Source organism: Homalodisca vitripennis, chromosome 4, assembly GCF_021130785.1.
Source record: "Homalodisca vitripennis isolate AUS2020 chromosome 4, UT_GWSS_2.1, whole genome shotgun sequence".
Lineage (NCBI taxonomy): Eukaryota > Metazoa > Arthropoda > Insecta > Hemiptera > Cicadellidae > Homalodisca > Homalodisca vitripennis.
This window is the reverse complement of record NC_060210.1, coordinates 103,948,039-103,974,941: the sequence shown is the minus strand read 5'-3', so window position 1 is coordinate 103,974,941 and position 26,903 is coordinate 103,948,039. Positions and strand designations below refer to the sequence as shown.

Here is a 26,903-nt window from a genome sequence, read left to right as displayed (position 1 = left end):
ACAAGTTTTGAAGAGGAAAATGTTCAAGTGGCTAGTGGAAAAGACTGTATACAGCCTAGAAGAATTTATGACCATAACACCTACTAATAAAAGTTAACATAAATGTTTCAACTTATACTTTTTAAGAATGTATTTGACGCTGTCTCTGTTCTTGATGAATATGAAAATAAAGGATATTGTCTATTGTCTATCATTCTTGAGGCAGAATGAATAAGTGAGCAGAGCAAACTATACATTGATATGCAGATGACATAATATGTTAGTTAAACCATTTTATGTACATACTGACATCAGCCTGATTGGTAGCATTTTCTATTTAGTTTTGTAGGAAAGGGGTGAGAGAATGTACTTAAACAGTATAAATCACATGCATTCAATGCTAAATTCACTTTAAAATCAGTTATTGAAGTAAACAGTAAAATATTTAAAAGTATTTGCTAATTCAAATATAAATAACCTTAATTTACCAGCACAGCTACAGTTTGAAATTTAAGTTCTTAAATAGCACACCATGTTGAAACCAGAAATATTTTTTCCTCTTTGTGCACTGTCAGTATCTTATGAATAGGGGTATACCCACCTTTCTCAGGCAAATCTTGTCTCAATGTCCTCATATATCACCTCATCCTTTTCCCTGGAAAAGTTATATATGCTATCAAATTAGCATGTGCCATATATTATTATGAGCAAATACTTTTAAATATTTTACTGTTTACTTCAATAACTGATTTTAAAGTGAATTTAGCATTGAATGCATGTGATTTATACTGTTTAAGTACATTCTCTCACCCCTTTCCTACAAAACTAAATAGAAAATGCTACCAATCAGGCTGATGTCAGTATGTACATAAAATGGTTTAACTAACTAGATGATTCAATATGACTTTCTCACTGGTAGTGACACTGTGCTAAGTAGTTTAGACTCATCTTTATTCTGTCTTACCCTACCTCAAAGATTCTATAACAAGCCTGTAAGATATTATTCTTATTTATAAATTAACCTTGTTAATGTGCAGGATGTCAATGTTATTAAATTTTTGCAATGTCCTTGTTATTTTCATGACCAAATTCATAACTTTTCCTATATGGTGTATAATTTATTTATTACTTTTGTAAAAGTTTTGGAATATTTTGCCTATTTATTCCTTTAAGAAAAAACTTTAGTAAAAGGTAAGTTGCCAGAGTCTTCATTTAGTCATAAATCTTCCTTTAGACATGATAGAGTGAAAAAATAGTAATATTTTATCGGAAGTTGAAATGTCAATGCATTTTCATGTTTGTTTATCAACTACCTAAATTAATTTACACAAATATATCTTTTTACTATGTTTAACAGTTTTTTAATATATTTTTTTACATATAAAAACAATTTTTTTTTGCAAAACGTTGAATAAGTATAGTAATACTTAAGTAAATATTTGCATCAACATTTCTTTCCTTAACAATAATAAGAAGTTTTCAAGTTTGAAAAAACAATATTTACACTTTTATGGCTTCTAGCTTCAAACACAGATGAGTAATACAATTAAGTAAATATTTGCATCAACATTTCTTTCCTTAACAATAATGAAAAGTTTTCAAATTTGAAAAAAACAGTATTTATACTTTTATGGCTTCTAGCTTCACAGATATGAGATAGAATAAAATGATAAATTGGAAAATGTTCACTGTTTTATAACAAACAAAAAAGTTCTAAGGTTATATACATTTATTTTGGATCACAAAAAAGTTATTTTTTTAAATATAACACTTTATATACTGAGTTTTTATTCTGAATGGCCTGTGGATGGGACTATTGCCGTTAGAACTTATGTAAAATAATATAACATTTTTAATTCAAGAAAGAGTATAAAATTACAATTAGTCACAAATATGTCTCATCAACACCAACAGAACATTAACTAATTCCCATATTTTGATGTATGGCTCCATCAAATGCACTAACATTTCATTAAATTCATAGGATACACTATAGTAGTTACAATGGTAATAATCATTTTTAGTTTGCCGAAATCCCAGTTTCTAATGCCAAATTCCATCTCTTTATCTATGATTAGAAACTTTGACAAGTCTTCATGTCATCAAAGAGTATAGTATGGACATCAGTAGATAGAGTAGGCTTATAAACTGTTGAAATGGAACTGGCTACAAGACTAAGATTGCAGTTTTCTTGCTTGTACTGCCGCAGCCCCTAATGTCTAGCAAGTGTATCAGTGTTGTAAAATGATGGTTGCAGCCTCTAAATTAGTACACTTTACTCTTTACTTCCATATTATGTGTGAATCGTATTTCTTTCCATATTATACATACAAATAGATTATAATATACAGTTAATATTGATAGCCAGCTGTCAGTAAATAACCAGTACAAAATAAATAGGTACATCAATTTATATAAAAGTGGAACAGCAGTCAGTAATTAGATACTTGTATATGTGTGAAAGTAAAAAGCTTAGTTTTTTCACTATTTCAAAAAGTTAAAATTTTAAGTTTAAAATTCCAGAACATAAAGAGCTTGTATTGTATAATATGCGCTTGCGGCCCACAGATGACTTCTGCGGGCCTCAAATAAACAAAAAAAATGTTACGCGCCAAAATATTTTTTATTGACGTATATAATTATTATTATTTAAATTTAAATTATAGATTGTTTGGACTAGAACAACATTAATTTACATTACAAAACATAATCCAGTAGAGCTGTATTTAATTTTGCTTAATTTTTGGTCTGTATTTCTAACCCATACATTACTTAAAATTCTTTTTTAAAGATCATTTTTCCATCCCTCACTATGAGGCCCTCAAGTTCAACAAACATTTTAAATGGCTCTTTGACTTACAAAAGTAGCCAAACCCAATCATAGCATCATACACTTTTCAAACCTGTGTAAAAATATTGTTCTACTTATAAGTTCTATATATAAAACATTCCATACAAAACCTAGCTTTTGGTGGGGGTAAAAATGTTTATTGTACTACCACGTAACTATAATACCATAGTAAAATAAAAGTTTGTGGATCATACTCCTTAATTGGAGACAAACCTTTGTGTTAATTGCCTCTGAATCTACATTATATCCATGCCAAATATGGAGTTATAAGTAATATAACTTAGGATTAGTAGATAAATTCACAGCTGTTATTGTCAATTATATGAAATAGTTAGTCCTTCAAATTAAGCAAATAATAACATCTTAAACTGTATATATATTGAGTGAATAAACAAGTATAAGTTTATGACAGAATAAAATCACTGTTATTTATGATTAACTTATTAATTTACGTTTCCCCCAAACCCATTCATATTTACTGGATTTTATATTTTTTGGTATTACTGAATATTAAAAGAATCTGATTCATCTGAATACATTGTTAATTGATGTTACTTAAGAATTTTAAGGGGTGCAGAAAAACAGCTGTCATCTTGAAATGATTTCAAGGTTTCAATACACAAAAATAGTACATTTAAATACAACCATACATAATATATTGTATTTACTCTTGCCAAATTGTTTCAGGGTTGGCATTAGAGGAAGAGAGACTTCCAAGCTTATCATGTTATCTAAGTTTTTAGAATCATTCATTCTTGTTTTTATTTAATGCTCTGTTTCATATACTGTTGTGATTTAAATTTTTTTCAGGTCAGCTATACCGTTATCAGAACAAGAGGATTAGGGACTCAAGTCATTATTTGGGTAAATGGAAAAGAAGAAAATGTGCAGAGTGTAATTTTATCACACATAACCCACGAAAATGGAAATTGCATCATGATTTATTTGAACACAAAAAGCCAAAAAGATCAGAAGTAACAGTGTTCTGCCAGTTTTGCCCATACCATACCACAATAAGTTCATTGCTGCACCAACACGTGTTAAAGAAGCACAACTTTGGATTTGAACCTATAGACTGTCCGTACTGTAATTTTCGGTCCTTAAGTATAACAGAAATTGAAGCACATGTAACAAAAAAACACAGTGACGTTAAGATACTGATTGACTGTCCTCATTGCGACTTCAAATGTTTAAGACCTTCAAATTTAAATTATCATATCATGGCTAAACATACTCTTGTAAAGAAGTATGCCTGTATTTGTTGTGATTATAAATGTATAATAGCGCAGAATATGAGAAGACACCTTTTAAGGGTGCATAATAAGATAGTGAAAGATGAAAGTTTGATAAGAATTAAAAATTAACTTGTTATTTATTTCATGAGTACTAAAAGCAGTGTTTCTCATAGCAAAGCTCAAACTAAGAATTACACACTAATCCAGTGCTGATGTTTGCCAATATTTGACACTCAGTATAAAATCAAAAGTTCTGACTTTCAAGATTTTATTATTAGTAGTTTTCAGATTGTTTATAATTAGACTTGTTCATAACTTAGTAATTTCTTTAAGAAACAATTATTCAGTTACGTTATTATTTAATGTTAAAATATAATATAAATTACTTTTTTGTTGTCTTTTACTTCTTAACTAAAGTAGAAAATTTACAGACACAGCTGACTAGGTTTCCAGTATCTTTTTCAGTATAATATCACTTTTAAATAGCTTTTATATTTACTAAAAGGATTGAAAGATAATGGTGTAAGTAGGATGGTTTAAACATGAATGCGTGTGTGTGATAATACTGAACATGTTCATGGTTTAATACAGCACTACATATTAAAGGGCTGTCTGGAAAGTAGGATTACATGGCTGACCTTCCCTCCTTAAGAGTAGATTGGTGTCTTCTCAAGTTGTGGGTCTAATTACAGTACATGGTCACCTGAGGAAGCATCTTTACAGTCGGCAGGGTCCGCTCTGCAGGATGTGTGACAAGCAGGAGGAAAGTGCTGAACACCTTCTCTTTGACTTTTCTGCAACAGCAAGGAAGCGCCATGCCATCTTTGTCAGTCTGGACAAGGGTGATGAAGTTCCCCAGGGGGACCTGATTGGGGGTTTGTAGAACTGCTGAAGTCAAACTGATTGGCCTCATGGTATACTTCCAGAGTGTGCAAAAGGCACTGGAGGCTTAAGTGTATGGCAATAGGCCGCCCCTTAGAAGAAGAAGAAGATTACAAAGTGAGTAGCTCTCTCAGGGAATATTCATGGTTAAAAGTTAGTAACACTGCCGTAAAGCAGGAAACCAACAAACAAGCAGCTGCAATTGTCAGTAGCTTTTTGACTGGTGTGAATGTTAGAGGTTATCATCTTCATTCCACTTCCCACCAATTGTGAGGTGCACACTATAATATACTACATCAGTTCTCTATAGCCTTTATTAGTCATTGAAAAATCATTGGAGTTCATGCAAAGGTTTTAATATCAAAACAACATGTGAATAAAATAGTTATTGAATTTCAATTTCAGGATGAGAATTCTTGGTTCATAAAATGGAAGAAAATTTCTCTGGTGGCTATTCCCCAATTGTTCGCAGTATGGTTTTTCCAATTGTTATTTTTTTAAATCTTTAAACAAAGCGAATGATGAGTTCAGCCCCATTTCACCTTCTGCTTTGTACAGCGTATGAAACTTTATGCTGTTACAGACTTCCTTTTCATTTATATTACACTTGATTTTTAGTTTAGATGTCTCTGATGTTGAAACAATGTAAAGAATGTGTACTGAGCTTCTTTCTCACTGACCTTTTTATCTCTTTAGATAGATGTGAACTCCAGATGTCAAGTCTTAGACTGTGTCAGTCAGGTTTCACAGGCTGCATTAATGTCAAGTCTTAGACTGTGTCAGTCAGGTTTCACAGGCTGCATTAATGTCAAGTCTTAGACTGTGTCAGTCAGGTTTCACAGGCTGCATTAATGTCAAGTCTTAGACTGTGTCAGTCAGGTTCACAGGCTGCATTAATGTCAAGTCTTAGGCTGCGGCTCCATTTGCCATTATTTATTGCGCTGCAAAGTGTGGTTGTTAAGTCAGAGATATGAGAAGGTAGCGAACAAACGGAAGTGGCTCCACTAGCGACAGTCTGCAGCGTCAAACATTTTACGGCGCGCCGTAGAATGAAGTGTGGCGCGGAAATGGAACCTGTCCTATTTTTACGCTACACTACGCCGCCATTAGATGGCTCCACTAGACTGCAGACTGTAGTGCCGCGTCAGTCTATAGCCTACAAGCACCCAACACGCAAGTCACACCGACAAGTGTTCTGTGTTTCAAGTTTTTTAGTACTAAATCGTTTTAAGTTTATTGATGTGAGCAATGGAGTTTGAACTTGATTGTGAGGTTATTATATTAGAAGTCGAGAAATACCCCATTTTATACAATAAAGGTGATGAGAATTACAAAAACAGAAATGCTAGGATTGACGCCTGGAAAAAAGTTACTGTGGGAGTTATTGGCGAAGAGAAATTAGTGGAATTGGAAGAAGAAAAACTCAATGAAATAGGTAAGTTTAATGTTATTGATTAAAGTTTGCAATTAGAAAGCAACCACATGCTGTGTATATGTCCTAACCAAATGTGTTTTATCGTTATTCAGATACTGTCATTAAACATACAGGTTATCCGGTAATTAGGGGATGATAGGACTATGCTTTATTAGACATCTTTTGTATATTTTGACTTGAAAAATCACCTGGTGAAGTTTGATCCTCTAATTACCGGACACCCTGTGTGTTAAGGACTACATTTGAGTTTGCAGACCTATTGTATTTCATTAATTAAAAAATTTAACTTTATAAAACACATATCAGGTGGGCATTAAAAAACAATAAAATGATAATAACAAATAAATTTATTTATTTCATAATTATTAGGTTAACAAATTCTAATTAGTCTGTAGAATATGAATATAGATCCTTAATTTACCTTTAAGATATACATTTTCTACATGTACTTGTTTTGCCAAGGAATGGATCCTTCTTTAGAGTTGAAGTGGTACAAGAACATATTCCTTACATTTACTCCATTAATTGTTCCTCTTACTCCTTGAGGTGTGATGCTTTCCAGATCGCATGACAAGGTGTCCTCAAAATTGTATCCATCATTTTTCCTTACATAGTTATGTAATATACAGCAGGTTTTGATAATGCAGTCGGCAAGTTCTATATTAACATCAAGTGGCCGGTGTAAAATTCTCCATTTGTTTGCCAATAAGCCAAAGGCACATTCTACATATCGCCTTGCTCTAGAAAGACGGTAGTTAAAGACGCGTCTCTCTGGTGTCAGTGCCCTAATAGGAAATGGTCTCAAAAGAGTATTACTTAGAGCAAATGCCTCGTCAGCAACAAAAACAAAGGGGTACGGTATTATGTTCGAAGTATTTTTAATTGGTTTTGGTTTAGGTATTTGCAGATTTCCTGAGTACAAGTCCTGTCCAAACTTTGTAGATTTCAGTACATTAGAGTCATTTAAACTCCCATATGAACCAACGTTGATGTACGTATAACAGTAATCAGCGTCAGCTACTGCCATCAGCACTACAGAGAAATAATGTTTGTAGTTGAAATAATTGCTGCCACTGAACTCGGGTTTCACAATGCGTATGTGTTTTCCATCAATGGCCCCGATACAGTTAGGGAAATTAGATTTTCTTTCAAATTTGTCAGCTATATTAATCCAGTCTTCCTCACTTGGTATTTTCATGTACTCAGATTGAAGAGAGTCCCACAGAGCTTCACACGTTTCTTTAACTATAGTGCGGATGGTCTTTCTACCCAAACGATATTGGAAATGGAGCGACCGCATAGAGCATCCTGTCGCTAGGTACCTGAAAAAAGGTTTAGTTGTTACATTTTAAATAAAATATTGGTATTGTTTACAGGTAGGGAGATACAGAAAAAATGGAAAGCTTTGAGGGATGCATACTTTAGATCTTTGAAGACACAGTTTGCAAAAAGTGGAAGCGGAGCGAGCAAAAAACGACCTTATCCTTACCAGCAACAAATGACGTTTCTACAGCCAGTGATAGCGAACCGACAAACCTCAGGAAATATGGTATTCGAAGAAGAAGATTTAAATGCTTTAGAAGTAGAAGATGTACGTCAGTCTGCAGACCCTGTAGATCCAGTTTTTAAAAAACCTACAAGTAAACCTAAGAAGGCAAATTTCGAAACTCAGCTAATTGATATTCTCAAGGCTCAACAGACATCTATTCCGACCCCTGGACCTTCTGATGATGATGACAACAAAATGTTCCTTTTATCTCTCTTGCCAAAAATGAGACAATTAAGTGAAAATATGTCGTTTGAATTCAGAATCAAAGTAATGCAATGTCTACAGGAATGTTACACCAAAAGCAAAATGCTGGAAAATGCAAAGCCACATTGTAGCAACGCTCAACAACAACAACATTCAACAAGGTCTACGTCTTCGGAGTTCCAAAATCAATATGACGATGTAATGGGTAACTTCTCACCTGGTCAAAACAACGGTCTTAATAGTCCAAAAAGTACCATTTCACAGCCTCAAACTTGGGACGAAGATACAGATAACTCTGTTCTAACTCTTTTCAAATTGTAAATTAATTTCAAATGTCTGTAAATGTTACAATATAACATGCTAATAATAAAGAAAACCTGATTTAGCACCAGTTAGTTATGATTCAGTTCAATAAAGTTACCTTAATGTTACTGAGAGCTTTTCTTCTATTCCTATTGCTTCTCTTAGGTTGGTATCCTTCTTCTTCAAACTTGGCGATACTGCTTGTAACAAGTAATCAAAGGAGTTTTGAGACATGCGATAAAATTCAAAAAAATTGTCTGAATACTTTCTTAATTTGTTATGCAACGTATGAAACATGCCTTCAGACTTCCTGTTGCTTATTATTGGGTGAATCCACCATTTTCTCTTGTGTAAACGGCGTCGTCTGTAGACTAAAAGTACACTGAGTAAAACATGACGTATATTAACTTGCGGCATGATCACCGATCAGTCCCGGGTCACGTTTACCGCCACAATAACTGCTAGTGAAGCCACGGCGAGCGCGACGACACTGCAGATTATGGTTCGTATTCTGTTGCTTGTGGAGCCACCCAACTGTCGCGTGTAGCGCGCGAAGATTATGGCGCGGTATACTACGGCCAGTGGAGCCGCAGCCTTAGACTGCGTCAGGTTTCACAGGCTGCTTTAAGCAGAAGGTGAAATTGAGCTGAACCCAACATTGGCATTTAATCAACCCTTCCCACCATAGCTACGTTATATGTTTAAACAAAGGTTGGAAAACTACCTTTGTTACTACTGTTATTATTCAAGGAAATGAAAATTGAAAAATTTAATAGATTATACAACACAAACTTTCACCTTCTCTTGTTTCTGATACAAAATCTCAGAAAACTCGTAGACAATTTTTAGCCATTTAATTCACAACTAAATCAATTTTTTTTCTTCTAGACCTCTCTTTTTCTTGTCTGCCCAAAAGCATTATTTAGATTTCTATGTATTGTTAACATCATTCTAGCATTACACCAGCTTCACTGATATAATATTGTCACAATTTCATAACAGAATATACATACTTAACTGGCTAACCTGTCTGACCATTCTTAGCGATGTATTAGAAATACATTGACGTTGATGGCAAATTTACCTCACCAATACTAAGCTTCTGGAATCCATCAGGCTTGTCAGCAACCCCGTCCACTGAGATAGGGATTTATTTGCCAATATTCTGGCTTCACGCTGGCCAAGAATGTATTGGGAATACATTTTTTTAATAAACATAATTATTGTGTTCATTTCAAATGTATGTGTTTACTACATATTTTACCTACAATAATATGTGATAGGGTTATTCGATGTTTATTCTGTTGTCTGTACAAATAATATAATTTACTAAAATTAATGTGTCACATTACAGAATTCTTGTAAAGGTTAATGTCATGAGATTGCCTTGTTCTGTTTTTGTTAAGAAAATTGTATATAGTGTAAAATTGTTTAAATTTAGTTAAAGTAACTAGATCTATTTAGCATGTCATGATTTCTTTGATTTCAGATGAGATGGAAATAAACATTTATATTTTTTTAAATCAGATTTTTAATAATTAATTTCCCTTGCCATCATAACACTGTCTTATATGCTATGTTGGTTAAGAAAGATAAGAATGAGTTCCAAAGATTTTGTTAAGAGCAGTTGCAAATTTCTATAACTTTACCAAATGAATGTTTTTTATCTAGAAAGGAGGAACTAAAAAGTTAAAGTTTGTTAAATAAAAGAAGTGCTTGAAAAACTTTCTTCTGATTTGCATTAGCTTGCCAAACAAAGTTAGGACATGAATGTGTTTAAATTTGTTAACTTTCCTCAAGACATTCATCAGATTGACATGGAAGTACCAATGACTGTAGTTAAACCATGTTTACACTATGTAACTACTGCAGAGCTATATACAAAAACATACCACTAATATAATTTGAAATATTTTGTATCTTCTTCTATAAAATAGTGTATCCTATCACAATTGGAGATTTGTAATCACGCTCCACCTATTCACTTACTCTCCCTTATCTCACTTTGTGTATTGATGAAGAATAAAGCAATAAGGATTTACAAGTGAAACTATTTAGAACTAGTGGCTACCCATCTACATTCCCGTCATAAGCTGTAAAAACAACAGGAAATTTAAAAAAAATGTGTTTTGAGTGATAAATATAAAAAGTTTATAGAATATTACTAAGATCTTGAAGATTTAATTGATGAATATTGAAATTTCCAATCATACTATAGAAGTGTAGCAATAGCATAAAAATGTAAATATATCTCATTAATAGGCATTTCAACCTACTTTAGCTGTAATTTTATCTCGTGATGTCTACTCAAATATGTGCCTCTCAACTCGTGCCACAAACTGTCCAGATGGGAGCGGTTTTTTCATGTTTGAAGAGAGTAAAAAGCTATGTAAGGTTATCACTGAATGAAATTAAACTAAACAGCCTTGTAATTTTATGTAAAGTGTCTCGTCTCAGTTGCTGCAAATACATTAGCAATACAGCGATAGAAGACTGCACAGAAAAAGGCTTGGCATAAATTATTTTATAAAGAACAATCCATATAGGACTTATATGTCACAAAAAAAACATAACATTTATATATACAAAAAATGTGAACCCTTTTGTGAAAAAAATATGTCGTTATTCTTCAGAAATGAATCTATACCCCATAGGTTCATTTCTCATTAATTATACCTTTAATACAAAGTGTCTATGTTTATTGCAATAACATAGGCAGGTACAACTACAATTTTAGCTTGTTATAGAATTATATTTTTTAAGTCCCGAGGGGAACTTTTAAACTATAAATTTGAAAAAGTATATTAAGTAGATAGCATCTTAAACTTTCTTGGCATTCCAAATTGTAATTGCCATTTTTTTATTCCAATGGCTAACATTCCACATGGGCACAAGGTTAAAAGAGGTCTACCAGGCGGTACCGGCAGGAAGGCGCCCTTTGGGTAGGCCAAAGATAAGATGGTGCGATCAAGTGGTCGAAGATGTGACCCGGTGTGGAGGGTCTGTGGATCTGGCGGAAGACAGGGTGGCGTGGAAGAGGCTCATAGACGAGGCAAAGAATCGACTGAGATTTGTTACGCCCCGGCAGTAAGTAAGTAAGTAATGGCTAACATAAAAATGTTAAATTACTGAGAAATTTGGTATAACCAAAAGTAAAACAAAAACCCCTTTTTGTTAACAAATTAGTCTACTCCATTCCATTCCATATCTATAAAAACATTCTGCCTGCTTGTTTAAACGGCAGAAAAACAACTTTCGAAGGTCAAATTTTATGGAATGGTATTGTATTTGCTCTCTACCGCATCGGCCAAGTGCCTACTTATAGACATTTATCTCTCACGATTGTAACTTGTGTATGCGCTGGAAGTTTGAGTGAGGGGAGAACATCAAATCTTAGAATGGTCTAAGGACAGCATGAAAGCTAATATGGCTTTTTTTACCTGGATGCAAAGCTTAAACCGACCAGTAGCCTTGATTATAAATCTTCCTGATCGATCATTCATAATGATTGATCCCTCAGGAAGATTCATAGTCAGTCTATCGGACACCAATGTACAATTTGGTGGGAACCTTTTTTCTAAATTATTCAGAACCGAACTTAAGCAATTATTGATAAAAACTAACTGCTAACTTGTTTGAGACTTTTAGTGAAATTTACTTTTATAGAGTTAAGTTGCTAAGAGCAAATTGAATGGCTGGAAAATTAATGTTACCACAAATACACAGATTCTCTGGAGTCCACTCACTCATACCCAACAACATTAAGGTGTTTTGACCGCACATAAATTGTCATGACTCTCATGGTAGAGCTACTGTAAATTTTTCCTCGGTGATTGTAGCAGTGTGTTGCATACCTTAATTGTTTCGCCGGGAATGCCTCAATGTCTGCAACCTCCAGGATGGCCTAAACCTTCTCTGGATGATCAGCAATTTGGATAAATGAGTAGAGTGAGAACTAGTTCTCCATAGTGTTAGTGAAGATCCCCGCCTAATCAGCTGAGTAGACTAGTCCATCCCAGACTTGCATAAGGTGGCCCTTTTTCTTCTCCCCTCTAAGTGCCTTTGTTAGATGTCACAGATGGATTAGGTTTCAGGGTATCGAGGTGGTCCCTCCACCGCTTGTAGGATAGAAAACGAATTCACTCTCTGTGACTTTCGGTTGAAGGTCACTTTGGGGCTCCTGGTTCGTTTCCATATTATCGACAGTCTCCTCTTAGTATGCAATTCATCCTGAACATGAAGGAGATTTCAGGACTGGTTTTGTGAATGGTCCTACACTGCAGGTAGGAATGGACAGCCGAGGTTTAGTCTTCAAGGCAATTGGGAAACCACTGGCCTCTGACGATCTTCCAGGTTATTAAAGTACTTTTGTGATATATCGCACTATAATTTATGGTTAGGGATATACACAAAATAAGGGGAAATAAAAATAAGAAGACGATTGTATGTTAACAAAATGGTGGTGCTAGGTACGGGAGTCAAATGCTCACTAACGTGGTGTTGGGCGGAACCGGACAAAAGTACATTTTTGTACATTGTACGTTCGGGCGGAAATCTTCCTAAGTGCACGATGGCACCAATCGGATTTGATACATAAGGTAATATACATTACAACACTGATTGTTCCAAGCACATTACACTTGTCCCACTCAATTATGAAGCATCAACCTGGTGGGAGGCGATGTACAGCTAAGTGTTCCAGTATGTTTAATTGGTTTAGTGTTCCTGATATAAGTACGTGTGTATATATATATATATATAGTTATATATATATAATATATATATATATATATAATAAATTATAATAATATATATAAAATGTGTATGTGTTCGTGAGTAGATATAAGTTTTGTTTTATTTTTGTATCTCAATATATATTATATATCTTATTATTAATATGTACAACGGTTTATTAAATCAGTACTGAAGATTACTTTCGTTATTGCACTACTTATATTACATAACATCGCGATTTTATATGGTTTGACGTCGTGGGTATTGTTATTCTTTCATTTTCATATTGGCAACATTTAACAAATTGTTCGAATCTTGTTCTGGATTCTGGAATAGGAATAGGTTTATAGTCAGTTATAGACTAATAGAATCATCAGTCAGTCATCAGTGTCATGAAAATTTGTTGTTGATAGCTTTGTTAATTGTCACTTGTCAGACGAAAGTAATCATGATTATGTGATTATTATAATTACCTATAATAACATTCAATTAACGCTTTAGTTTGCCGATACACTTTATACCCACATACTGATATTCCTAAGGTTAGTTTATTATAATTCATTATTAATTAAAAATTAAATGGGTCAATGTTTATCAAGTTGGTTAATATGTTGACATGTGAAAGCTCAATAAGTAGGCTAATTTACATATTTGATAGTGGTTTCTGTTACAATATGCCCCAATTGTTTTGCAATAAAATTGTTCAAAATTCCTCTCATATAGTGTATAGACTAGTAATGTAAAAAGGGGTTAAGTTGAGGAAATGTAATTAGGAAGTTGGTTGGCCCAGATAGGCTGATCAGTGTTATGATAAGGTAATCAACCCTGCCCTCTGGTAAGTCCGACTACATCACATAGATAGGTTGATGAATTGATGAATAATGTTGATGAAATACAAAGGTTAGGTGAATTATAATTAATTTATTTCTGATAACACTTACATTATAAACAATAAACTAAGTTAGGCTAGTAAAAATTTTTCGGTCATAATTCCAGATGTATTATATATCATTATGTAGTTTATATAATGTATTTTCATGTGGTATAAGAGTTATACCGGAGCCATTTTGTATGTTTGGGAAAAACAAAGTTCAGACTGTCTACATGCAAATCTAAGAAAATTTCGAACTCATTGGTAGCCAAATAAAAGATTTTTCAGCATTTAAAACCAAATGTATTTTGTCATAATGTAGTGAATGTTGTTTACTTTCACTTGATATATATGTCATCCTGGAACCATTTTGTATAAAAATATAAAGTTTGGACCATGTACGTGCAAATCAAAGATTTCGAACTTATTGGTAGCCTAATACAAAATTTCTCAGTGCTTAAAACCAGATGTATTATATGTCATAATGTAATGTATATTATGTACGTTCACGTGGGATATGTGACATCCTGGAGCCGTTTTGTATTTATGTGAAGAACTTAAAAGTTCGGACTGTCTACATGCAAATCTACGGTTACAAACTCATTGGGAGCTAAAATAAATTTCTCAGCACATAAAACCAGATGTATTCTATGCCATAATATAGTGTATATTATGTACTTTAATATGGTATACATATCATGCCTGAGCTGTGTTGTATTTTTGTGAAAAGCTTAAAAGTTCAGACTTGCAAATCTAAGATTATGAATTCATTGGTAGCTTAATAAACATTTCTCAATGCATAAAACTAGATTTGTTATATGTTCTTTTATAATGTATATTACATACTTTCACGTGGTATGTGTCTTGTTGGAGCCGTTTTGGATTTTTGAGGGAAGTAAAGTTTGGACAGTCTACTTGCAAAATCTGTAAATCTTTGTTATGATTTTCAAATCTGCTGCCAAAAATAGCCAGCCATGATGTTGTGACTTTTATTGTTTATTTTTGTTCCAGTTGCCGACAGTGTAAATATAAACGATAAATTTATATTTAGTTATGTAATGTGCCAACCTGAATGTAATGTTTGATTTATCTCTCGTGAACTGGTAAGCAGTAGGAACTGCCTATGAAGTATAACAGGGGAAGTGAGGGGAAACTTCTGGGTGGAATCCATTGGCAGTTTTACACGGTACTAAAACCGTTATTCAATTCCATGATGTCTGTTAGTTTTAGAAAAGTTTTAAATTATCCCAACACATTTCTTATGGTAGTTTTGTGAAGTTTCAATTCCATAAAAACTCAATTTCTCAATAGAAATTCTTCATTTTTTTTCTTTTCCTAAAAGAAATTGAGAATCTAAAACCCTTTCCTACATTACAATCAAAGGGCTTTATTCGGCATGTTTGTCGAGTTTTGTTCAATATTAAGGATAGTGGACTGATCACAAAAATCTCCTTCACATGTTATAGATATATACTAGGCCTGCTTTGATTTTAACCCTTTAAGGAGTGTGTGTAAACGCTACATAATGAGTAAGGACGTCATATGACGTATATTCTTGTAGTGGCCCAAAAGAGTACGGACGTGATACGACGTTTAGCCTCTGTATTGTTGTATTATCGTAAATGCATTGCTATTACTGATTGCCTTTAGTTACTTTAGTCTGTAGAGTGGTTCCATCTATCGGCAACATACTTAACTTCCATTTTTGTGCTCACATTCATTTGTAATCAGATTTTACCTCCAGATCACATGCTAAATACCACATAACTAAATATAAATTTATCGTTTATATTTACACTGTCAGCAACTGGAACAAAAATAAACAATAAAAGTCACAACATCATAGCTGGCTATTTTTGGCAGCAGATTTGAAAATCATAACAAAGATTTACAGATTTTGCAAGTAGACTGTCCAAACTTTACTTTCCTCAAAAAGTACACAGTAACAACCTGGTAGAAGCCACTGACTCTAGGTCACGTTGCTGTCAGAATATGCAGCCATATTATACTATTACCCATTCCTTGTATACTGCATACTGTGGCCATATTTATCTTGTGAGAGTGACTTATATTTGTTGAGCAACCATCTAGTTTGTTACTGTTGTCCAAATAGCAATCAATATTGATCGAGTCTGTCGTAATTAGGAAATAAGACATTTGATTTTGAAAAAATACTGAAATATTGACTTGTACAAAATGTAGTCCTTTTTTATCAATCTTTAGAATATAAATAGAAAAATAGGTACTTTGGGATTATACCGACCACACCCAGACATGAATCGTTATTTCACATTTCGTTTCTACTGATTACTAGATTAGCGTTAGAAACAATATTTCGTCAATATAAAACAGGAATTGTCTTATCGCAAACACCTCCCCATCCTCAGACAGAGGTCAAAGTCGAGCGTCTAGTAGATAACGTGATTGCAGAGTCTCGCCGCCCATTTCAGCTGGTGCATCGCTTTGTTGTACTTCCTTGTTTTACCTCTACATTTCTCCAAACACAAAAATTCAACAAAAAACAAACATTTACCAAACTAAACTTTTTATTAAAAAAACACTCAAAACTTGTTTTTATTCTTGATCACATTCCGCCACCCAAAATGCGAGTGCCTCCGGCCATCAGCGCGGGCTTCGACAGCACCTTCGGTGCTGCCCCGCGCTGATGTCGACGAAAGAAAACATCCCTCGAGATAGTACCTATCAGTAAAATATCAAATTCTAGAGGGGCTAATCAGAAATATAAATTGAATTGTAATGGAAAGGCAATGATGTACCGTGCAAATCACGTGATGCCGCGCGGCCTGCCGTAATCAGGATTCTCGAGAAAGATAAGATAACAGCGACAACAATACCGATCACAATACCTGGAAATGCTTGTAAGTTTGTAATTTTGTAATTGAAGAGTTGTTTTTTCGTTCTATCATGTTTGTTTCTATAAATTTCTATTTTTGTGTTCTTCATACTGGTGTGGTTGGTATAATCCCAAAGTACCGAAAAATATAATAGAATTTAAGGTTTTTTATTTTTTACTCCTTTTGGTAATTTTTTGGATTTCATCCATTACTCATTTTAGCTTATCGAAAGAAGACATCATATGACGTTCATACTCCTTAAAGGGTTAACAAAAGTTTTTTGACAATTTAATTTAAATTGTGTGTGATATGTTTATTTGGTACTTTGGGATTATACCGACCACACCCAGACATGAATCGTTATTTGACATTTTGCTTCTACTGATTACTAGATTAGCGTAGAACAATATTTCGTCAATATAAAACAGGAATTGTCTTATCGCAAACCCCTCCCCATCCTCAGACAGAGGTCAAAGTCGAGCGGTCTAGTAGATAACGTGATTGCAGAGTCTCGCCGCCCGTTCAGCTGGTTCGTCGCTTTGTTGTACTTCCGTGTTTTACCTCTACATTTGTCCAAACACAAAAATTCAACAAAAACAAACATTACCAAACTAAAACTAAACTCTTTATTGAAAAAACACCCAAAACTTGTTTTTATTCTTGATCACATTCCGCCACCCAAAATGCGAGTGCCTCCGGCCATCAGCGCGGGCTTCGGCAGTACCTTTGGTGCTGCCCCGCGCTGATGTTAAGGAAAGAAAAACATCCCTCGAGATAGTACCTATCAGTAAAATATCAAATTCTAGAGGGGCTGATCAGAAATATAAATTGAATTGTAATGGAAAGGCAATTATGTACAGTGCAAATCATGTGATGCCGCGCGGCCTGCCGTAATCGGGATTCTCGAGAAAGATAAGATAACAGCGACAAAAATACCGATCACAATACCTGTAAATGCTTGTAAGTTTGTAATTTTGCAATTAAAGAGTTGTTTTTTCGTTCTATCATGTCTATTTCTATAAATTTATATTTTTGTGTTCTTCATACTGGTGTGGTCGGTATAATCCCAAAGTACCGTTTATTTATTGTCATAAAAAATGTATTGTAATAAAACTGATTTGGGCTTGTAAAAACACTGTAGGTACAAGATATGTTTTGTAATTAGTCTTGTAACTTCTAATTATCTTGTTATAACTTCTAGTTATCCTTCAATAAATCTTGTTTACTCTGCTTAATTCTATAAATTAATTTGAATTGTTCAACCTATGAAACTAACAGTACAGTAGAACCCCTCATATCCGGCCTCGGTTTTACCGCACCTCGGTTTATCCGGCTACTTTCCGGAAGCCAATATCGAAATTTATTTACCACGGCTTGCAGACGCGCAGTTGCACGCACTAGTCTCCCACGACTCTTGCGTTATTTTGGTGTATCTATTTGTTTACATTTTCCTGTGTTGTCCTCAGTTGAGCTAATAGGTTTAACCTGTAAACAGTTCGTTGATTATTTCCAGTGCGGTTAGTACAGTACAGTACAATTGTTTTGTTTCGTCAAGTGCTGTGTACTGTAGGTTGGTTTATCCGGCCGAATCGTTATCCGGCCAGGGGCTCGGTCCCGTGGTGGCCGGATATGAGGGGTTCTACTGTACCTATAAAAACCTCTACAAATTGACGTTTGATAGAGAACATTTTTGCAATTTGGAATGGATAACGTATTTTCATGTTAAAACTGTACTCTCCAATGTTCTTACCGTTGTTTATTCTACCAGTTTACTAAAAAAGCCATCCAATGTCAAAACATTTTCATCCAAACTATTGTACCTAGCAATCTCAGATTTTATTAAATTGTGATATGTTTGATGTGTGTGGAAAATAAAACAATTTTAAAAATGTATTTCAATATCTAAGTTAATTGATTTTAATATAGAGTTAGATTAAAAAAAACTAAAATTTTACCGTAAAGATTTATGTTAGAATTTCCAATAAGACTATTAAAATAGACAGTAAACCTTCTCTGAAAATCTTAAGGAATATCAAAATCCACATAAGAATAATCATTATTGTATAATACTTAAGAATTATAATTGAAACACTTTTTGATTTTCCTCTACAATACATAATAAGTGAGATATAATTATTTTATTCACAGACTTTGAACAACCACCATCTGAAACCTTAAAATATGTAAAAAAACATTCAAGAATAAAAGTAATTTTAAATTACATAATATTTTAAAAGCATTTGTCATTTTGATTCTATATAGAGAAATACTTACCCCAGTAATAATTTTACAGAGATACGAATGGCCACCATTTTAACATTTTGGTGGTGGTTTATACTGGCTAATGAACTCATTTCAACTCTATGCAAATTCCACTTCTGTAATAAGTTTTGTCTGGATCTATTAATATAGACAGTACTTATCATGTTCACAATTATTTTTGCAATGTTGTATAATACTCAACACTTTGGCTGCTACCAGGAAATCTTCAAAATATAAAAAAAACACATAAGAACAAGCATTCTTGTTTGTTTTGCTCTACAGAGCTATAACCATCCATATAATGAATTTTGAACGGCTGCCATCTTGAAACCTTAAGATATAGGCTATAATAATAGGCAGATATAATTTTTTTTTCTAATGGTCTAATTTGTTTTATTTTGGGTCAGTATTTGAAATTAATTGATTAAAAGTTTTGCACAAATGCGAGTTGTCACAACTTTGAAACGTTTATTGGTTAAGACTAGCGAAAGAACTCATCCAAACTATGTGCAAATACTGCCTCTGTACCAAATATAGTCTAGATCTATTTAGGATCTATTTTTAGTCTAAATCTAAAAATTATAGTTGTTAGTTATCATGTTCACAAGCTTAAACTATATTGCACAAGTCCATACATATGAATATACATAGTGTATTCAAAAAGTAAAAAGAATTATTAAGTGTCACAGGTTTGTAGAGTCCAGTTGTCAAAAGACTTTTTTATTATGTTGGTACTCATGCTCCTGAAGTACATACAAATTTCCAGCTATATCCAGTGGCAGCTGTGTCATAAGGTGTTTTATGAACTCAGCTATCTTCGTTTGTTAAAAAAAATAAATCAAAGAATTTGTATCAGTTTTGTGTGAAAAATTAAATAAAATATAACAAAGTGTAGGAAATATTAACAAAGACCTATGATGAGTCTGCTTTGAGTAATACAAGGGTTTACGAATGGTATAAACGTTTCTAAGATGGCCGTGAAGAGATTGAAGATGACGAAAACGTGAAAAAGTAGAAGAAATGGTTATGAACGATCTCTGTATTATGATCAGAGAAGTCGCTGATGATGTTGGCATACCAATTGACTCATCATGCCATGAAATTGATTTGAATATTTTGGGTATGAATCGTGTGGCAGTAAAATTTGTTCCAAAATTGTTGAATTTGAAAAAAAAAACAGTGGTAAATGGAAGTTGCTCAAGAGTCACTAAATGAAGTAAACGACGATTCAGAATGACTGAAACATGCTCTAACAGGTGACAAAATATGACAGATATGACCTCAAAACTAAGGCTCAATCATCCCAGTTGAGGCATTCTGGATCGCCAAGACCGAAAAAGGCTAATCAAGTGTAGTACAACATGAAGGTTATGTTCACTGTATTCTTCGATTTTAATGGCATAGTGCATGAATTCTTGCCACAGGGTCAAATGGTCAATAAGGAGTTGTACTATCTGCAAGCGATTGTTCATGCTTGATCGTGATAGGTTGTTCAGGATTTGCTCCCCTCCTCATTCCATTTTTTGGTTTCCTGTAGCCAAAAATGAACTAGCCAAATTGATAAACTCGATATCTAGAAATAAGGCTCCTGGGGCTGATTCTATATCTGGTTTCGTAGTAAAATATATATAATGCACTTTTTATTTTAATATTGTTTTTAATTTTTAATAATGTTATTTAGAAAGGCCCCTTTTATAGTAAATTAACTGGGTTCACTGATGATACAGCTTTATTGTATAGCGCCCTAAAGAAACGACATGTGGAATTATATACAAGATCTATACTATCTACAATATTATGGTTTAGTAACAATGGACTTGCATTAAATGCGCAAAAATCATTACATAAATTTTCCTTAACTCAAATTTTCAATTGAAAGTTATGATGAACCTTTGAAGTACCTTAATTTAAGTTGTTGAATGTGATTGTATCAATGTTACTCAGGACAACACAGTGAAGTATTTGGAACTCCATATTGATGAAAACCTTCTTTGGAAAGTACACGTAAAACAATTAGAACATATATATTGTTATTTCTTTGACAATTTTATTTTTTTTAGACAACTTTGTAATGACAATGTATTAATAAAAATGCATCATGCATTAATTTTGTTGTTCAGTCTAAATTAAACTATGCATGCTGCAGCAGTACATTTCCGTAGAGTTTAAAGAAAATTATAACTATTCAAAAATCATTCATCAGGATTATTTTTCAGAAAAATAGACGTGAAGATGCTTTTCCATTGGTTTTTAAGCTAACATACTTCCACTATGGCATTTATATGTCTTTAAAGTGCTATGGTTATTTTTCTAAATTAGTGGTAATCCAGGAGTCACTGTTAGATCTGCAAACAACTTATGGAGGATGTATTACCAGACAAATGGATATGATCAGATCACTAGGAGTGAATAGCTCTTTATTGCAGAAGTCTTTTATATACCTCGGACCCAAGTTTTACAATAGTTTACCTGTTTACATTAAAAAATCACCCACAATGAGAACCTTAAAAATCCGTATCAGGGACTGGCTCTTGAACCATGATACTATTCTATTAGAACAATTGGTTACTGTGTTAAACTAGTTACTAATTAAATTTTTCTTAAAAAAAACAAACAAGTAAGATTATATTTTCCTCTAAAGAATTACTAAAGAAAATCTATTTTAAGGCAAATTTACTTTTGCGTAAATTATTTTTGCCCCAAAAGTAGTTACAGAGAGACAGGAATGAATAGTTTTTATAAGATAGTGTGAGGGAGACAGGTTACAAGGTTATCAGACAAAAAAAACACCTGGATTTGTGATAAAACAATTAATGACTTTTGTACTATTGCAATGCTCACCCTTCATTCTTTGTTCGTGAATTGTTTTGTCAAAAATAGTACTGTAACGATGCCCCAACTTCCATTTTTCCAGATATGGCTCTGTGTGACATTTTATTTCCAAAAATAAAGAGAACCTTAAAGGGCTGTTGTTTTACAAGCATGGATGACATTAAATGTGTATCACTGAAAGAGTTAAAGGCTATTCCAAAGATCGGATTTGAAAAGTATTTAGAAGATTGCAAGAGGTGCTGGCACAAGTGTAAGTGTATAATTGGGACTATTTCGAAGGTGACAACATTAATGTAAACGAAAGATATATATATATATATATATATATATATATATATATATAAGTAGATAGTAATGTGGCGTTTCTAGACCACTTTTGGGACAGATAGTAAATCAATGGAAAATCTTGTTCAAGGTACCGAACACGAATTGACATGCTAAATTACGTTAAGTAGAACATAAAACACAACGTTCACGTTCATGTAACGTTCTGAACGTAAAATTTGACAACACGAACATAACATGAACGTGAGTTTTGTGTTTTATGTTGCGTTCTGAACGTAAAATTTGATAACACGAACGTAAATGTTGTGTTTTATGTTCTACTTAACGTAATTTAGCATGTCAATTCGTGTTCGGTACCTTGAACAAGATTTTCCATTGATTTACTATCTGTCCCAAAAGTGGTCTAGGAACGCCACATTACTATCTACTTATATATATATTATATATATATATATATATATATACATATAAAAAGAGAATTTCTATTACTTTTTCAAATATACTACTGATATAAATTTTCTGATTATGGTGGTATTTGATTCTGGGAGTCATGATCTGATAAAATACTAAAGTAACGAAAATTCTAACTTGAGAGCAATTGCAATAGGTAGATTTCTATGAAATCAGTTTCATTATAACACAAACTGAAATCTTAAAATTACGAAGGACGAGGGATAAATTTTAATTTTATGTATCAAATTGGATACCTGTTTGATTTTTTTTTAACTAGAATATTAAATTATTTGTTGTTATAATAATAAATTATTTCTAATTCCTCCAAGAATCTTCAATAGATAGAATATATTTAAATTAGTATTACATGGTGTTAATTTAGTTAAAACTAAATATGTTCACAGTTTACCAAAAATCATAGCGTTAAACATTCAAAGTTAATTTTCAACTAAACCATAAAAAAAAACTCATTTAATATTATTATTAAAATAGTGGCCAGATAACATAATAAATGTGCGGACACCTGGAATATTTTTTAAAATATAACTTATATTAGCATAGTCTTTTAAAAGTATATGACTGGTGTTGTAGTAGACACTTAAACTAAATAATCACAGCTATAGATAACGTGAGCCTGGTTGTTGACTCTGCCTTTTCAGCATTCTGCTGTTAGTAAATCCTGTTTTTCCTCAATCAGCCACTAGAAGACCTATCAATCTAAATATGTCTGGAATGTATAATGAATAATTATGATTATTTATAGAATGTTAATAAACATGATTTTATACATAAGAAATCCAATTACTTAATAAAACAGATTGTAGTATAATGTTAATTTAAAAAATGAATGTTTAAGTTATACCAACATTTTTTCATAGATTCATTGTCCAGCATACAATGCTGTCAAAGGTGGCTCACAACATAAGAATGTGTTAAATATTTAAATTAATTACAGTAAAAACAGTCAGGACAATTTGATGTGCAGTCACTTTGTATAGTGTATAGAGTGTTGTCCTCTATAAAGTGATTTTTTACACTGAGATTATTTTATCATTTTCAGGACAATGGCCGACGACTCACTTTCAATACTTGAAAATAGAGTGAAAACTCTAGAGGTTAAAATATTTGGGCAATCTGATCCAATTCCAGATGTGTCCTCCCCAATCGTCGATGACTTGCTGGAAAGCCATAAAGTTGTTTCATCAGCACTATCTGGACGTGATAAAATGGCAATGGTTTTAAAGCGCCTTGATCAACTTGAAATTGTCCTTGACCCATTGTATGAAGACTCTGTGATCGATAGTGCTGCAAAGCTGGCATTTGTTCTGTCAACCGAAGCTGAGTTGGAGGAAATCACTCGACAGTTGGTAAGAATCAATGAGCTAAGTCCGTGTCTGGAGAGTGAACAGCTGCGCAACATACCTCACTTGATGAAGCAGTTGGGAAAACTGTCTAGCTTAATGGTTGAACATAAGGAGAAATGTGATATAATGAATGAGAAATTTGATGACCTAATAGCAAAGTATACAGAGATTATTAATGGTGTTACAGCAGTATTTGCCACACTAGACAGTATGGTTACTGAATTGGAAATAAAAGCAAAACCAAAAACGATTATTGATTGATTTGTATTGTAGTGCATCTTTTTGTTATGTAAGTAATATTTAATTGTATAATCCATTAAATCGACATAAACCTGTGATTTAAAAATAAAATATAATAATATATTAAATTGGGATTTGTATTAATTTATCTTCCTGTTTAAGTGACACCTTTATTGTGACTTTACTGAGTGAGATCAACAAATAATAATCTGAATGTGCACTGTAAGGCATCTGGTACTGCAGTCAACGTGTTAAACTACTGTACAATAACTGCCTAGATGTAATATGGGTAGTTAACATCTTCATTACAGATCTATACTGAGTGAGACCGGCTTTGAGAACTCTGCTGCCAATTTTGAGCGTGTGAAAAATGACTGATCTGTCTCAACATCTGAGGCAATAAACATATACCATCAAATGTTATTGTTGTTAAAAATGAAAAATATTGATGTCTTATTGTTCAGTATTTCTAAGAACTTATAAGAAATAAGTTATAATAAATTTTGGTTACTAATCAGCTGTTTTCATATGGGTAAAAATGTTAATGTTTTTGTAAAAATGTATATCATTTAAACATGAAGTAAAACTACTAGAAAATATAGAGGTTCAAATATAATACTTGGTGAAACCCTACATGATTTTTAAGAAATATAATCATTGGTGAGTTAAAAATAGAAGATATTGATAGTTATAAGCTAGGCCTAAAATAAAACACGATAGACAGCACTAAAACAAAACATGGTATGCTGCGTCAAAAGCCTATCAGGGTAAATGTCACAAGAACATATGATAAAGTATGAAAAAAGTTTGAAGAACCTGAAATTGAAGTAGATGTAACACAATTAGATCTTGAAACCTTAATTAGACTCAGTGATTAACTTAGCAATTTAGTTGAATTATATTCAAAAGGTCTTAGATATAGGAGATGATGCTAAAATTGATGAAGAGTTTACATCAGCAAGTACAAAGTAAACTTTGATATTGCAAAGATCAAAGTTGACAATTTGTTTAGCAAAGTAACGGTTAATACAAATACTAGTGACCTAAAGAGTAATATTTCACCATGCAATACACCCAATTCAAGAAAAAAGCAGCCTACCTAAAATAGAACTAAGAAAATTTAGCGGTGAGATAGAAGGATGGTTGACATTCTGGAACCAATTTCAAAGAATACATAATGATACAAAATTAGAAACAGAAGTTATGTATCAATATTTGATACAACCAACAACAATGGGGTTATGAGATAGGGATATAGTAGATAGCTACCCACCAACAGCAGAAAATTATTAAAAAGTAATAAAACCATTGCTAGATTTGGAAGGGAAGAACTTCTTACAGAATTTTGTGTTCGAGATCTTTTGAGTATGGTAGTTTAAAATATGTCCGGTAGCAACACCAAAACTAAAGTAAACACAACAGTGTTGACGATAAGCTAGTAAGTCGTTTAAGAGCCTTAAAGTACATTGGCATGACGCAAGATAAATGTGCAGCGATGCTGTTCTCCCTTGTGGAATCTTGTGTGCTATAAAATACGTTAACCCTCCTAGTGTCCATCATATTTCCCTAAACGTCCTGTTTTTATAGGTTTTGCAGTCTTTTTTTTTGCATAATTCATAAAAATCTTAGGAATGGTTTAAATATAGAGTATTCTACATCATTTTTCTTGTAAAGAATCACAGAATATGATTATATAAAAATTAAAAAAAATTCTTTCTGCAACAGCCTGTGAAAAGGAAAAAAATATTTTAGAAAATATTTTTTTAATATAAAAGTATCCACATGTTATTATTATATTACTTCTAGAACAATTGCATAATAGGCAAATTATAGCAAATTTAGTCATGAACACATAAATATACAGGGTTATAGGGTTCTGTGAATATCTTCATAATGTTATACAAACTTACATGGATATGCACAAATTTGAATGTTTGCCTATTTGGTATTGCTAAGTAACACAACAATAAAATGTTCTACTGATGTTGGAGCAGGCTGAGAGGCTACTTCTTCTGGTGCTGTTCTTGTGAGTTCATCAATTAGAACCATCACAAATTTTCTTCTGGGCATAGGCTTGTCTGTGTTTTTTGAATATAAGATAAAGGAGTCAAAAATTGCCATATCAAGGAAATTATAAAAGATTTTTTTCCAATAGCGAGTGGTGGTCCGCGAGCATGATATGTGATAGATGGATTTATCTTTCATGTCCACTCCACCCATGTATAAATTATACTGCTGTGTCATGTATGGCTTTACACCCTCATGGTGACTTTTGAACCCATAGGTCTTGGGCATGACAAGCTGTTGACAAAAGGTATACTGGTTTTCGGGTTTTTTGTTTGTTTGTACCCTACTGCTAACACAGGCCCTCTTCTAAAATAAACACTCTGTTGTTATATTATAATAATATTATATATATATATATATATATATATATATATATATATATATATATTAATATAATATTACGTCAATAATAGTGCGGGTTGAATTAATTTAATTTGATTGGCAAGTGCCCGCTGTCTTAAAATAAGATGTGGGTGATCAGATACCTTGTACTCAACCAAAG

General features: G+C 32.9%; 3 protein-coding genes across 4 annotated transcripts in view; all 3 read left to right on the top strand.

Moving 5' to 3' along the window:
• LOC124359862 (zinc finger Y-chromosomal protein 2-like) overlaps window positions 1–4,456 on the top strand; it is a 57,252-nt gene extending 52,796 nt beyond the window's left edge. For both annotated transcript variants that reach the window (XM_046812965.1, XM_046812964.1), the window contains exon 7: window positions 3,641–4,456. In XM_046812965.1, the coding sequence (XP_046668921.1) occupies window positions 3,641–4,194 (554 nt within the window). In that variant the 3' untranslated portion in view covers window positions 4,195–4,456. The remainder of the gene's footprint in view (window positions 1–3,640) is intronic.
• A 653-nt stretch (window positions 4,457–5,109) lies between these two features.
• Window positions 5,110–9,964, top strand: LOC124359863. Its single transcript, XM_046812968.1, has 2 exons — window positions 5,110–6,382; window positions 7,759–9,964. Exons 1-2 carry the CDS (start codon window positions 6,196–6,198, stop codon window positions 8,454–8,456), a joined length of 885 nt encoding a protein of 294 aa, XP_046668924.1. The 5' UTR covers window positions 5,110–6,195; the 3' UTR covers window positions 8,457–9,964.
• Window positions 9,965–13,519: 3,555 nt separating this feature from the next.
• LOC124359861 lies at window positions 13,520–24,462 on the top strand. The gene is made up of 2 exons (XM_046812963.1): window positions 13,520–13,714; window positions 23,791–24,462. Exon 2 carries the CDS (start codon window positions 23,795–23,797, stop codon window positions 24,353–24,355), a length of 561 nt encoding a protein of 186 aa, XP_046668919.1. The 5' UTR covers window positions 13,520–13,714; window positions 23,791–23,794; the 3' UTR covers window positions 24,356–24,462.
• The last annotated feature ends 2,441 nt before the right edge of the window (window positions 24,463–26,903 follow it).

Bases quoted from the DNA above. Each gene is read 5' to 3' on its own strand.
- LOC124359863 (XM_046812968.1), top strand. From the start codon at position 6,196: ATGGAGTTTGAACTTGATTGTGAGGTTATTATATTAGAAGTCGAGAAA. The intron at 6,383-7,758 runs GTAAGTTTAATG...TATTGTTTACAG, and splicing joins AGAAAAACTCAATGAAATAG to GTAGGGAGATACAGAAAAAA.
- LOC124359861 (XM_046812963.1), top strand. From the start codon at position 23,795: ATGGCCGACGACTCACTTTCAATACTTGAAAATAGAGTGAAAACTCTA.